We start from the raw sequence: 15060 nt of genomic DNA on the forward strand, positions 1-15060 counted from the left end.
TCCCACCCACACACCCCTCTGCCAGCCTTGCTCTCTGCCCAGGGAGCAGCTCTAGCCCTGGGTTGAACCCCTGCCACAAGGGCCACTGCCTGGCTGGGTGGAGAACTGGAGTCCCCATGTGCTCCAGGCTAGATTGGGGCTGGAGCTTCAGAAGAAGATCAGTGTCTGGGGAGCAGGGGCTGCTGGGGGCAGCGATTCTGATCCCACACCTGGGTTGAAGTCAGAGCACCTACCTACCCCTTGCCCTTGCCTCCTACTTGAACCCAAGATGAGGGCTTTTTTTCCCCACCCCCTGTGTTGAATGGGGGAAAACTTTCCCTTGAATTCCGTATTTGAAATAAGTTGCTATCAGAGCTGTGCACAAATACGCAGAAACAGGATTTCTTCTTGAAGTGAAAAATGAGACTAGAAACAGAAGATGGAGAAAAGTGGTTCAAGATTTATTTCTTGATGACTCTGTTTGCACTAGTGTTCTTGTAGTGTCCCTAGATCAGGGGTGGGCAATATGTGGCCCACATGCTGGATCCAGCCCTCTAGGCCATTCTGTCCTGCCTGCAGGACCCCTAAAAAATTTAGAAAATTAATATTTATCTGTTCTTGGTTCCTGTCAAAAATGACAGGAGCCAGGGGCAGTAGGAGCCAGAGGAAGCCCCAGCGGGCTCCTGCAACAGCAGGGCCTGACCGGCCCCAGCAGGGGCTTCTGGCCTGGGACCATGTGGCTCATCCAGTGCGAGAAGCTCAGATAAGAAGGGTGAGTGGGGGGGCAGGGGACTAGCTGTTGCTGGGGGGGTGCAGGGCAAAGTGACCCCGCCTCATGGTCCATGATCCCTGCTGCAGCCGCTTGCAGCCCACACGGCTGTACTGAGCAGGCAGCGGGGCAGGGGAGGGGCTGCTTTTCCCATGCACAGCACCAGCTTGTAACCCATCCCCACTGCCAGCTCAAGCCCCGTGCGGGTGGGCTCGCCCGTTGGGGCTGTGTTATGGCAGCACCAGCTGTGACAACACCTCCGCCCGCCCCCCTGCTTGCCGTGCTGCACAGTGTTTGCTGCTGCTGTCTGCCCGGAGCTCGCACCACAGTAGGCTACAGTGAGACTGCCACTGCTGCCTCTGGGCTGCCCAGCAGGCTGCAAGCAGTTGCAGCAGGGAGCATGGGCAGATACACTGCTTTTCCCTGCGCTCAGCACCAGCTCATTTTCTGCCAGTGAGCATGGGGTTGGGGCTGCATGCTGCCCCGGTGCCTGTACCACAGGGTTGGGGGGGCACTGAGAGTGAGTGGGCACGGGAGCCAGTGGGAACATGGGGCCCAGACTGGTATCCTGGGGCCAGTGCCAGCAGGGCCCAGAGCAGAGTGACAGGAGTCTGGGGGTCCGGGCCAGCTCCCTTCTCTCCCTGCTAGTGCAGCCCAGCCTGGCTTCACAGACCCCTGTGTGGCCCTGGGACATTGTTCCCAAGATGGTGATCAGGGGGTGGGGCACCTGCCAAGGGGTGGGGCTACCCATGCAGCCCTCAAGAGCTTGCCAAAACTGGGTAAGCGGCCTTCCACCCAAAATAATTGCCCACCCCAACCTAGATTGCTCCCTGAAGGTAACCTGTCTGCCTCATTCACTATTAAATAAGGTGAATTTATATTAATAGGAAATTTGGTACCATCAGGTAAATACCGGTAGCAAGAACAGCTCTTTGTAAATACTGATTACAAACATAGGAAGGGGTTTGGTACTTTTAGAGTTCCAAAGGGAAGGTCAGATTTTAACACTTCCCATTTGACTGCCACTTCTTCGATTTACAGATTAAGTGGCTATGCTTATGGGATACAGAAAAAAGTGCTAGAGTCTGAAGGAAAAGATTGTTAATATCTCTTTTCTATATGAGATGGCAGAACATTATACAATAAGACTTTGAATTATAAGTAAATTACATGTGTTTAGTACAGTTATAGTTGTGGGTTGATTAACTGTATTAGGCAAAAATTACTATTTTAGTCCTGAAACCAAAGGAGGTGTCTTCATGGTGTCCATTCAAATTGTGCAAATGGATTTGTCATGGATCCTTATACTGTCACCCTAACCATTTGCATTTCCCCAGTCAAATAGGCCCTGAAGAAGCAGATGTGCCAGAAGTAGATAAAAATTATTTATATTTCGGGCTTTTAAAACAGGGACTATACTTACAGAAATGTGGGCTATAGAATCAGCTATTTGTGAAGAGTTACATAATTACTTGTTGTTCCATTTTTTACAGTTACAGCTGCAGCTGCCATTGCAAACATTGTGAAAAGTTCCCTTGGGCCAGTTGGTTTGGATAAAATGTTAGTGGACGATATTGGTGTAAGTAGATGTATGTCTTTGTCTTAAACTGTAATGAAAAGGTCTCTGCTTGCTTTTTCTCAATTCGCACTCTAATTTATTTAGTAGGAACCTGTTCAGTCTGTTCTTGTCTAAAATGTTGTTCATGGTCTTTATGCATTTAGCAATTTGACCTCTTCAGTATGACTATGAAGGAGCACTCATTTTTTACTCTAATGTAATAAAAGCCTTAGTCTGTCTGTCTGTCCATAACAGTTTATTTGCACTTTGGTTGTCTTGGAAGCCAATCAGAGTGCTGTGCACAGACAAACACACAGGGCAGAGCGCAGCCCTGACGCCGTGATAGCAGGGACTAAGGGGCTGGAGTGGGTGGGGAGGGGGGCCAGGTCGGCAGTGCTGGCCTGGCTTCTGCCCCCCAGCTGTGCTCCTTGGAGGCAGTGGTGGTGTGGAGTGCTGGTGGTGCAGTGCTGGCCTCGCCCCCACACCTCATCCAAGGGGTGGCCATGCCCCCCCTGCACAGACAGACAGGAGCTGGGGGGGGGTGCGCCACAGGGCTGGAGGTGGAGCACTGTGGGGTACTGGGTGGCAGCATTCCATCCCTGCCCATGTCCCTTCTTCCCCCCCATCATCCATGACCGGTAGTTTGCTACTTTTTAAATAATAGCTTTGATAATAAGTTACAGCTAACTTTTAATCCATGATGTGAATTAGATGCATCCTCTAACAAATCAAAATGTGGGCTCTGCATATCTCAGATTCCAAAGGAAAGGTCAGGTTTTGTGCGCTTCCCATTTGACTACCACTTCCTCAGTTTATAGATTAAGTGGCTATGCTTATGGGATAAAGAAAAAAGTGCCAGAGTCTGAAGGAAAAGATTGCAAATATCTTTTTCCTATATGAAATGGCAGAACATTCTACAAAAAGATTTTGAATAACAAATAAATTACATAATTTGTTTAGTATTGCTAAGAATGTGGGTTTATTAATTGTGTACCCAGTGGTTATACATCCCTTGGACTATGTGCTGCAGCTCTGCTGCCCCTCTTTCCCCCCACCACACCCCCACCCCAAGCTGTGCAGGAAAGCAGGGTGTTGTGTAGGTCCTCCCCCTCTGGGCTTCATTGCAGGGGTACGTGGGTCACCCTGACCCCCAGGGCCAGGCAGGGAAGTTCAGAGACCCTGCCATCAGCAGCAAGGGAGTGATGGGGAAGTGGAGCCCGGGGGTTACTAGTTAACCCATCATAGTTACCATTTGTGCAGTCCTCGTTTACATTCTGGGGCTGCTGTTGCTATAGCTACTATGGCAGAACCCTCTAACCAACCTACACCAGTAGAAGGAGTTTCTCTGTTGCCAGGGTTATGCCACCAGCTTTCTTAACAGTGTTTTTGCCAAGAGAAACAGGGTTTTGTTGGGAGAGCTGTGTCAACAAAGAGGCCTTCTGGCTTAGCTTTGGCTACCAGCTGAGACGATATAGCTTTGTCAGCAAAACTTAAGTAACATTTATTTAAACTTGATTCCTGGGCATTCAGTTTGTGTTTGTAAATTACTGTATCCTTTTTAGTTAGGGTTGTGAATAACATAAAACAGCAGGTGATGATTCCAATTAGCAGTGTGACTGTCTCACTTTTAAATATCTAAATTAAGTGAGCAAATAACTTCATTTTTCTTGTTGTGTAGTTGTGTTATGCTACATCTAAAAGTCAAAGGAAGGTAGTTTTATGTCACCTTCATAATGGTCATCATCTTAAATTTATACTTATAAATGATTGACTTTTATTAACCTATGCAGAGGGATTAAAGGTTCACTTAAGCTTTTCATAGTTCTTATTCACACAAATGATTTCAGCCTATAAAAGTACATGTGCATTCTTGTATGGTAGTGCCTTATGTTAGTAACTTAGTTCTACCAGCTTATGATTTGTTGGGACTGCACATGTGTGTGCATGTGAAATAAAGACAAGGTAAACTGTAAGCGTAAAAGGTAAAAAAAAAAAAAAAAAATTTGTGGGATCTTTCTGCTTGTTTGTTACTTTCATTAAGATAGCCATATTTTAGTTTCATAACATTTAAAAATGTGTAATGGTTTTTCTGGTTTTCTTGTTTTCTGAAAACTAGGATGTAACCATAACTAATGATGGTGCAACTATTCTGAAGTTGCTGGAGGTGGAACATCCTGCTGCAAAAGTCCTGTGCGAGCTGGCAGATCTGCAAGATAAAGAAGTTGGGGATGGGACCACCTCTGTGGTATGTAGAAAGCCTCATCTGCAGATAGCATTGCCTGATTAAATGGCTGACTTTTAGAATGCTTGTGTTTTGCATACCTATTATAAATCCTGTTGCAGTGGGGGTTGAGTCTGTGCTATTTGACAGTATGGAATGGAGCTAAAATCTGTGTTTTTCCACCATACAAACCATCAGCAATATGCAGAACAAGAATAACAGAAGACAGGAGCACAATATTAGCATCAGTGTTGTTAAGGACATGTTAAGCTTGCATTCTCAGGAAAAGTCATTCTTTATTCATTACTTGCAACTTGCAAATTGCTATTCCTTTTCCTATGTGAAGCTTGAAAATATCTTCTGGATGAGATGTTCTTTGGTAGAAAGGTATCATCTTTCCAGACCCTGTAGTTACCATTGCACTAGCATAACAAAAAACATAAATAGTGGAGATAAACCTGTAAACTACATGAGTTTCCACCAATGTAGTAGAGAATTGTCCCTGAAAAAATTGGAGATAAAATTCTATAAATACAAGTTACATGGGTTGTCTCCCTCTGTTTATCCCTGCTTAGCTGTCTGCTGAACTTATTTACCTGCTCCCCTGTAACCTAGTGGTAATGGCCCCCCCGCACTAGGATCAGGCCCTGGGGCCTAGCATAGCCACAGTTCAGCTGTACTTGTTGGGATTGGATAAAGTTCCCCATGGGTGTGGAGATTTGATTGGGGGTGGGGGGGTATGCCATCATTTCCCCACTGGCAAATTTCTGAACCCTTGAGGGGCCCTGTGGTCCCGATGACTAGGTGCCACAGGCCAGATATGGCCTAGTGACCATAAGTTAAGCACCCTGATTTAAACGATGGGCAACTCTTTCAAGCCATTATTTATCTCTTTGTGGAAGCAAGAACTGCTATGTAATTTTCACTCATTTTTCCACCTGGAAAAGTTTGTTTTTGGCACAGAGGATTTGATTTTCCTGCTGTTTGTTTTGTTTTCACAAACAGGTCATTATTGCTGCAGAACTTCTGAAGAACGCAGATGAATTAGTCAAACAGAAAATTCATCCTACTTCCATTATTGGTGGATATCGACTTGCTTGCAAGTAAGTCTGATTCAATGGAATAACAATGTATTCCAGTTCTAGGAGAGCATAATATATAGTGAATATATTATCTCATTTACATGTGGAGTCGCATGTTATGTTGGGGTTAGGTTCTAAAGTCAGCGTGTAAGGTGAAAATCGCCTATAGGCAAAATTACCCTTGAAAATCAGCTGGCCTGCTCCTGGGACCTAGCACATATGCATGGTGGGGGCTGCATGCACGCTAGGTCCCAAGAGCTGGCTGGGGGAGCTGGGGGGCTTGCCCAGTGGTACAGTCCACTCCCTCCCCCATCCAGCTGCTCCCTCCCAGGGCAGCCTGCACCAAACTCCTGCCCGGTAGCGTGCATAACTTGCCAGCAGGGCTGCTTCCAATGTAGCTGCTTGGCCCCGTGCACAGCGCTGCGGGGGGCAGCTGCAGGCTGAATCCAAACAACTGGTACTCCGGGGCATACGTGTATGATGAATTCACGTAAGTTAAATGTGCATATGATGTGACTCCACTGTATTTGTCAACAGTGCAGATTCTTTTCTTATGGTGCGTGTTTGTTAAGGCTTGGGGATGTTTGTCAATTTTGTTGTACCACAGTATTAAGTATGTCCTGACAGCAGGAAATTCTTGCTGTTTCATGTGGGAAAAACCAGAATTTTCATCAATAAAATGAACTAAGTGTTTATGGAAGGAGGAGCTGGGGAAAGGGGTTGTCATAGATATGAAACTGTTTCCAGAAGGAACAAATTTTTCTTTGTTTTTTATTCAACAGAGAAGCTGTTCGCTACATCAATGAAAATCTTATTATTAATACAGATGAACTGGGTAGAGAGTGTCTTATTAATTCAGCTAAAACATCAATGTCATCCAAAATCATAGGAATGTATCCTTTGTGGTAGCAGGAAAGTAACATTCACTTCATTTCAAACAAAGTGAGGAAAAGCTTGAATATCTTGTAATTGGTCATTCTCCTGTAATTGCTCTGTATGCCCTTTACTGCTTCTCAGCTGCTGTGTGTAAGTATCCCCATGCCCTTACATACTGTGTTGAAGGCTAACCTGGACAGCCTACTCCTGAATGGAAGAGGGCTTAATTGTCTTGGTTTAGCTTTTACTTACTGCAGGGTTATTGCAGAAACATGAACAGTTTGTGCTTGCAGTTCATGGGGTGGGGCTTTGTTGTTTTACAGTAATTGTTCATTTGTCCATTTCTACCCCACAGTAAAAAAATAAACTGGGATAACTTTCCTTCGGCCATGCTCCTGCAGTGTAGCTCATATTGTGGGTTAAGAGTGGGCAGGAGTGTAATTACCGTAGAACCGAAGTATAATAAATCTCATTTTCCCCTTATTCATGGGCACATGAACAGTAGTAACTGGCTATGCCTGATTTGTACAAAATTATCTGATGGTAAATGTGGCCTGAAAAGATTTTGGAAACCCCTGGTTTTCACAGTGTAACATTTTAACAAAGTGTTGGAATTAGCCTACTTTAAGATGAGATTTTAGTTATTTCTTGTGACAGAAAGTGACATCACAGCTGTTATAAGAGATTTGAAGGAGCTATTCTAATCTAAAATCCTATATTTTTCATTTTCCTTTCTCAGCTGTAGAAAATAGGATAGTGTGTGGTGTAATCTTTTTTTGGGGGTTTGTTTTTGTTTCATTTTTTGTTTTTTTTTCATTTGTTTGTTACTAATTTAAATATTTATTTATTTTAAAAATAAATTGGTGGTTGGTTTGCCTCCTTTCTTAGTTTAAAGATTAAAATAAGCTCTTTGCTTTCCATTTAACAAACACGTCTTTCTTTTGTTTAACTTTGTGTCTTGTCCAGGTTTGTTGCTGCTCTGAAGTACATCCCTTCTCTCATACTCCTGTCTTTACCTTAGCCAGTATATTTACATTTTGCATTTGAGGGAAATGTTTCAGAGAAAAAAAATAGGTGAACATACACACAATTATTAATCTCCGTATTTCATGTAACAAATTCTGATTGCATTAAGCCTTGCTCTTTCATGGAGGTTAAAGGAAGAAAGCGTGGTATTAATTGTAGGTCACTTAAAGCTGTCCTTTTGCCATAATCACCACTGTACTATGGTGGAAGACTAGCTGCCTGGCATCAGTGCTACACATACAAATGCTATGCTGAGTTCTAAGTTAATTTGTACAGTGTTGGTTGTCTTTTTATAATTAATTTTGGCCTTAACAGTATTATTTTAGAGATGGTGACTTCTTTGCTAACATGGTGGTGGAAGCTGCAAGTGCAGTTAAATACACAGACCAAAAGGGTCAGGCGCGATATCCAATCAACTCCATTAATGTTCTGAAGGCACATGGCCGTAGCCAGAAAGAGAGTATTCTTGTGAATGGTTATGCACTGAATTGTGTGGTGGGTTCTCAGGGTAAGATTTTCTTTTTTGATAGATTAGTTATTGCACTCACTAAATTAATGTGTGCTTACGAATATTGCTATGTGATGATGCTTCTGTTGATGCAGTAAGTTAGGAAATTAAGTATTTTTCATTTAAAAATTAAATTAATCCTAAAACAAGTCAACATTAAAATTCAGTGAAATTAAATTTCATTTAAATGTAAATGGAAAAAATGTTAATCTACAGCATGCTGAGTTTCACTCCCCCCTCAATAAAGTAGGACAAGAGTTGCACAAGAATATCTGGGTATTTTGCTAAATTGTTGATCTTGAGAAGAAAGGCTTCTTATCATATGCTGAAGGGCAGCAGCATTTGATTTTTTGACATGGTTGGTTTTTTCTTAAATTCTGGGGATTTGTAATTCCACATAACATTTTTCCTGTGCCTAAATCTTGCTAGTGGTCCTCCAGGGGAGGAGGCTTTTCTAAAATTTCATAATGAGTATAGCAGTTGAAGTTAGATATTTAACAATTTCTAACTACCCATCTCGAGGAAAAAAAGTAGGTAACTCAAGTTCAGACTTTGCCCTGAAACTCACAAGCATCTGTGAAGTTTGTCAAAGAAATTTGCAATGGATATAAATATTGAGTCCTGAAGTCATGTCTGAGAAATAACTCCTTGTTTAACCCAAGGCCACTAAGTTTTAAATATTCAGTTTTTCTCTTTACATTGTGTCTTTGTCCAAACTCCTTTTGAGCAAGATGGACTTTAATATGGTAGTTACCATGGTGTGTCCTGATGCCTCTTTTTCAGTTGTTCAGAGGCTTCAGTAAGGGAGTAGCAAATAGGCTAGGAAGGCAGAGTGGAACTCCTTGGGTAACACCCAGGGATTGCTGTCTGCAGTGGAAGGTCTCAAATGTGTTTGTTATAAAAAATTTTAAAAAATAAAAATCCCTAAAATTATGTTACTTGGATGTAAAAGCTAAGTCTATCAACATTTTTCTTTTACTGAGACTGTAGCAGTAGATCTCTATAGAGCAACATTTCAGTTATGCTGGAATTTGATGGTTCCATTTAATTATTTTTAGCAATAATGTCACTTAATGTTGAATTCAGAAGCACTTAAAGGTGCTTCCTAAGAAAGCAACTAAGATTATGCTTGGGTATAGAAAGGTATTTTACTACTCTTTGTCAGGGGTGGGCAATTATTTTGGGCAGAGGGCTGCTTACTGAGTTTTGGCAAGCCACTGAGGGCCGCATAATAAGCAGCCGGGGGCAGATAAATATTAATTCTCTAAAATGTTTAGGGGCCCTGCAGGCCAAATAGAATGGCCTGGCGGGCCGCATCTGGCCTGCGGGCCACATTTTGCCCACCCCTGCTTTGTGTTGTTACTTTATCTACTTCACTTAGTTTAACATACCTTATTTTCTTGTACACAGTATATCCCCAAATAAAACAAACCTTGTTTTCAAAAGGCAGAACGTAGAGAAGAAAAAGTTCTTTTCCGGATTCATGGTTGACTGTGGCATAGACTAAGTTCTCCTGAGAACATAGAAGTGCCCAGAAAGTGTGACATTTCCAGGAGGAGTTGTGGATGAGGCTACAGGAACTTCCTGGTGTAGCAGATGGTCTCCAGGGATATCACACTTCTTGGATACTCTGGGTTCCCTAGGATTTAATCTGTCACACCAGGTTAGGCCCCAGACCCTTGAAAGGGCAGTGTTTACAGGATCTAAAGTAAAGAATTACTTACAGTTAAAAAACACAGTGCTGTTTCCACATCACAAACCTCATCAGGATACTACAACAGCTCAGTTTGTGCCTGAAGCATCACATACAGTGCTCAGCAAAATACCTACAACTGTGAGAAAGTTAACACAGGACTCTGCCATCTTGACAGCTGTATGGCATGCACAGTATCTCCACGCTTCCTTCTCCAGCAAAGACAATGTCCTTGATTAAGACGTACACCAAATTTGGGGGGTTGATTTTTGAGGGGAAAGTTGAATATGTGCAAGAAAATATATTTACACCCTTGCAACACATTAAAATTTGAGGAACAGAAATAGCTTTAGAGGTAACTGATTATCTTTATAAATAAGATAATGTAACTGGTGCTATTTTCATTAAACAGTTTTAATTAAATGCTTAATCAAATTTAGTGAAATCCCATTTTTTCACATAGGTATGACTAAGAGAATAGTTAATGCAAAGATTGCCTGCCTGGACTTCAGTCTGCAGAAAACAAAAATGAAGCTTGGTGTTCAAGTCGTTATTACAGATCCTGAGAAACTAGACCAGATCAGACAGAGGTGTGCTAGTTTTTTTCCATGTATCCTTTTAGTATTTTTAATTCTGGTAGGTTTCTGGATGGCTTGATGTCCTAAGCTGAACTGATAGGCAACAAATTAACTGCCGTAAGTAGCTATGGCATCTTAATATAACAGTGGAAAGTACCACATGCACCACTTCGTACCACATGCCACTTTTACTCAAAAATTAGCCATCCAGAATTGAGGTGCACGTTTTAAGCAAAGAAGCAAATTTTCATGCTTGGGGTTCTTGGATACCACATGCAGGCTCAGCTTCACTCACCTTAGCAGCTCCAAAGCTAAAGTATTAACTTTGTGACAGCTGCTGCTGAACTGGCAACAGCTTTTGAATGCTTCTAGGAGTGTTCAGCCATGGTGAGCTTATGCTGCATCGGGAAAGACTGGAAAGATCTTTTCTTTTTGGTTTTTGCTTTGTCTTTACTTTTGTAAGCAGTATATATGTCGGGGGGGCATGTGGTATGCAAAAAATATAGTACGGAATCATTGGAGTATGTTTGAATAATCTAAATTTAGTTCACTGTTACAGTATTAAACTAGGAAGCTAAATGTTAACAGGTAATTTCAAGTGGTTCTACATTAATGTGATATCTGGAGATCTGTGCTGTGTATCAGTTTAACTGTTCCATATGTGGGACAAAAAAGGCATGGTTACAGTTTAGGATTTTTGACGGCGATTTTTATAATAATTTTAGGTTATAAACACTTGTTCGTGTCACCTTTTGCAGAGAGTCAGATATCACTAAAGAGAGGATTCAGAAGATTCTAGCTACAGGTGCCAATGTTGTTCTAACTACCGGTGGTATTGATGATATGTGTCTGAAGTATTTTGTTGATGCTGGTGCTATGGCAGTACGCAGAGTTCTGAAAAAAGATCTAAAACGCATAGCCAAAGCTTCTGGAGGTATGTATGTATCAGGACCTTGGTCATAGTTTAGAGTTTTTTTGAAAATGAAGGTGTTTGGGTTTTGCAGATTCCAGACAGGGAGCATCTCTGCTAAATGGAAAAGAAGTGCCATAGAGTAATGACTGTTGAAGATGTAGAATGAAGAAACATGATGGCTGGTAGTGGGAAGGTTTCCTCACTTTAGAAGAACCAGACTCGGTTCTTGTGAACTTGGCTTGAGTAAACTCTGCTTTTAAGTCCAAGTTTAATATTTTCTTAATTCCTGACTTTCTTTAATAAAATCATGCAACTATAGAGAAGAAACTATTTAACTTATAAGGTAAAACTCTTCAATCCCAATTTTTGTGGAACTTTCAAGTAAAGTCTGCCTAGAATTTTGCAGGAACTTTGACATTAGTCAAGGTATAAAAACTTACTTTTCACATCCCTTCTTTTTAACTGTATTAGTGTAAGCCCAGAAACAATAAGAACAAATTGATTTTAAGAAGCAATGATGTAGTCTTCAAGAAAATTGATATTTCTTGATACATCCAGATGGTTTAGAAATGCTTAGTCTACCATTTTATGAGGAAATACTATTTAGCATACTGATGTTTGCTTTTTCATAGACGGTTATATTTATTCTAGAAGACTGACAGGATAATGATACGTGCTAGAATTACACATGCTAATTTCACCATCTATGTTTTTTGTTTTAAAAGCAACTGTGTGTTCAACCTTGGCTAACCTGGAAGGTGAAGAAAGCTTTGAGGCATCAATGCTGGGACAGGCAGAAGAGGTAGTTCAAGAAAGAATATGTGACGATGAACTGATATTAGTCAAGAAGTAAGAGCATGTTTCTTTAAAAAAAAAAAAAAAACCTGAGTGGATATGCCACGTTAGTTTTGTTGCACCGCTAAAACTAAATTTCCCATTTATTTGCTGCCATACGATCTTAGTAGTATGAGCAGTTATACGCATGGGATAAAGCATATTAAGCTCACTGTAAAATCAGTGGTGAAAATCACCAGTGTTTCACCTTTTTTGCTGTGGCTAGACATTTCTCAGACAGTCTAATTCTAATTATTAACTAGTGGCCAGTCAAGGTTGTTAAAGAATTGGCTTGTTTAAAACACATTATTCACAAACAGGCCTGTGCCTGCCTCAGCCTGCTTACCTTCTGTCTGGCTTCAGGGCAGCAGTGGCTGTGGTCCAGCCTGTGTAGGTAGAAGCACAACAGCAGCTCCAAGCCTGGCTGGGTTTGAGCTGAGGGTGCATGGGTGCCAAAAGTAAGCAGTAGGATAGAGGCAAGTTTGCTATATGGTCTCCTCTGTGCAAACTCCCTCCCCACTACACCGTCTCCCCACTGTAAAAAGCCACCCCACCCAGGGCAGGCAGCAGCTCAGCTCTAGCTTTGGACCCAGACTTGGAACCAGGGCCACTGTGGTCACCTCCCACAGGCCAGTACTTGAATATAAGACTTGGCTTCCTCACCATCCCCCTTTTGGCTGGAAAAAGAACTCGTTGTAGAAATCAAGTAAATATAATAGTTCCGTATATGTTCCAATATGACATCTCTTTTTAGTTTCATAGGACTAAAGAGTTGTCAGAAAGTAGGATATTTACTCACTTCTGCAACTTCACAGCCACCCATTGCTATAATACCAGCAGTTCCACTAGTTTATTTTTGGCTGTTGAATAAAAGCAGGGCTGTCTAACTGATTGTGAGGGGCACAGGAAGCCCCTGAGGGATTAAACAGTGGCCTGCCACTCTTTGCTGCTGCCAGAATCCCTGGGCTCCCCTTCCCTCCTCCAGTTCTCTTGCCTGTCCCTAGCTGAAAGGTTCAGAGACCAAAGGACTGTCCACAGTGTGCCCACAAATGTAGGGGCCTGTGTGGCACAGCAGGACTGTGCAGGTAGCCCCCATGGCACATTAGGTACCCATGGGGTAAAGCAGTAGAGGGGGACTAATGGCATGGAATGGTGTGGTGGTGGGGAGAGTCCATGTGATGCAACAGGGAAGGGTCATGTTGCATTGCATAAGGAGCCCATGCTGTGCAGGGGAGTGGGCTCCCACAATGTTTTGTGGGTTTCTGCATTGTGGCAGGCAAGGTGGACATGCAGTCACTCAGAAATTGGGCAGCCCTAGAATAAAGCAGAGATTGAAACAAACACGGTGCTAAACTCTGTGTTTCTGTTGATAACTGGTTTTTATTTCATATTCACTGGTGGAAAATGTCTTTTCCTTCATACTGTAAGTAAAATTTCCTAATTAAGTGAGCAAATAAATAATGCATTAGAGCCTAAATACAAGCTTCTAACCTGTCCAGGGGAATTAGCATGCACATTGATTTTTTTAAGATGTATCAGTTCTTGCAAGATCTTTGGACAGCTTAACATTTAAGGCTAGATCTTTGTTAAAAAATTAACTGATGATGGTATAGTAGAACATTAGTGAGCTCTCTGAAGTGATTTTTTTCTGAAGTAAGCAACTTTTTTCTCTCTCAACAGTACTAAGGCTCGTACTTCTGCATCTATTATTTTACGGGGAGCCAATGACTTCATGTGTGATGAAATGGAGCGGTCCATACATGATGCTCTTTGTGTAGTTAAGAGAGTATTGGAGTCCAAATCTGTGGTTCCAGGTGGTGGTGCTGTAGAGGCAGCACTTTCAATATATCTTGAAAATTATGCAACTAGCATGGTAAGCATGCTTTATAAAACATTGTGTACCATTACAGAAAATAAGAACTTACTGCCAGTGGATTTACTAGTGCACAAGTCTTCACTTTCAGCTTCTGCAAGCTTTGTTGCACTTATGGGTTGGGAATTATTATTATACGTGAATATAAAATTCAGCTTTCAAGGCAACTTCTTCCAATCTGAGTAGTCCCCTTCCTCTTCCCTCTCTTGTTCCACCTCATTTTGATCAAAAACTTTTCTGGGCTAAAATCTTTTCTGTCTTCCTACAAAATAAGTCACTTTAAACTGGCTTTCTTCTGAAGTTATGGCTGCAGCTGCCTGCTTATAATGCACCATTTGGCTTGAAAAATCTTTGTGAATAAAAAGTAACTACAGTTACCTATTCTTCCTTCTTTAGGGATCCCGTGAGCAGCTTGCTATTGCAGAATTTGCAAGATCACTATTAGTTATTCCAAATACTTTAGCAGTAAATGCTGCTCAGGATGCCATAGATCTTGTTGCAAAGTTGAGAGCATTTCACAATGAAGCTCAAGTTAATCCAGAACGCAAAAATCTGAAATGGTAAGTATCTATGTGAAGGGGGGTGGGGAGTCAACCTGAGCCCATTTTCTTAAGTGAAGAGTTATTTTAGTAGTTTACTGATGCCACTTTACCTCTAACTATTAACTATTTTGTGATGTATTTATAAATTTACTAAGCTTCCCTGCATGCCATCCTGCAACTTGATCTACACACAAATATTACAACTGAACTACAGGCTTGTTTTGGTAAAGGACATAGGGCTGAATAGCGCTGCTTGTACTTACTTGATACACTTCTCAATTGCAGGATTGGTCTCGACTTAATAAATGGAAAACCTCGTGATAACAAACAAGCTGGTGTTTTTGAGCCTACCTTGGTCAAAACCAAGAGCTTAAAATTTGCAACAGAAGCAGCAATTACTATACTTCGTATTGATGATCTTATTAAGCTGCATCCTGAAAGTAAAGATGATAAAGGAGGGTGTTATGAAGATGCAGTTCGTTCTGGAGCACTTGAAGAATAAGAGGCATTTTATTTGTGTTGAGTTGAGTTATGTAATGTAGATTTTCCTGTCTGTCGTTGGCAGTGTGTTAATAAAAACACGTGCACAGTAAGAAAGGATTGTCTGT

The 15060-nt window shown here is 41.8% G+C and overlaps 1 protein-coding gene across 1 annotated transcript in view; it reads left to right on the forward strand.

The window, feature by feature from the left end:
• TCP1 (t-complex 1) overlaps positions 1–15049 on the forward strand; it is a 15907-nt gene extending 858 nt beyond the window's left edge. The window contains exons 2-12 of the mRNA XM_019550009.1: positions 2242–2327; positions 4423–4551; positions 5533–5630; positions 6392–6502; positions 7838–8019; positions 10176–10302; positions 11049–11224; positions 11929–12052; positions 13718–13910; positions 14307–14470; positions 14738–15049. Coding sequence (XP_019405554.1) covers positions 2242–2327; positions 4423–4551; positions 5533–5630; positions 6392–6502; positions 7838–8019; positions 10176–10302; positions 11049–11224; positions 11929–12052; positions 13718–13910; positions 14307–14470; positions 14738–14954 — 1607 coding nt within the window. The 3' untranslated portion in view covers positions 14955–15049. The remainder of the gene's footprint in view (positions 1–2241; positions 2328–4422; positions 4552–5532; positions 5631–6391; positions 6503–7837; positions 8020–10175; positions 10303–11048; positions 11225–11928; positions 12053–13717; positions 13911–14306; positions 14471–14737) is intronic.
• Positions 15050–15060: the final 11 nt, after the last annotated feature.

Source organism: Crocodylus porosus, unplaced genomic scaffold (assembly GCF_001723895.1).
Source record: "Crocodylus porosus isolate Cpor-Errol unplaced genomic scaffold, CroPor_comp1, whole genome shotgun sequence".
In the NCBI taxonomy this organism is placed as follows: Eukaryota; Metazoa; Chordata; order Crocodylia; family Crocodylidae; genus Crocodylus; species Crocodylus porosus.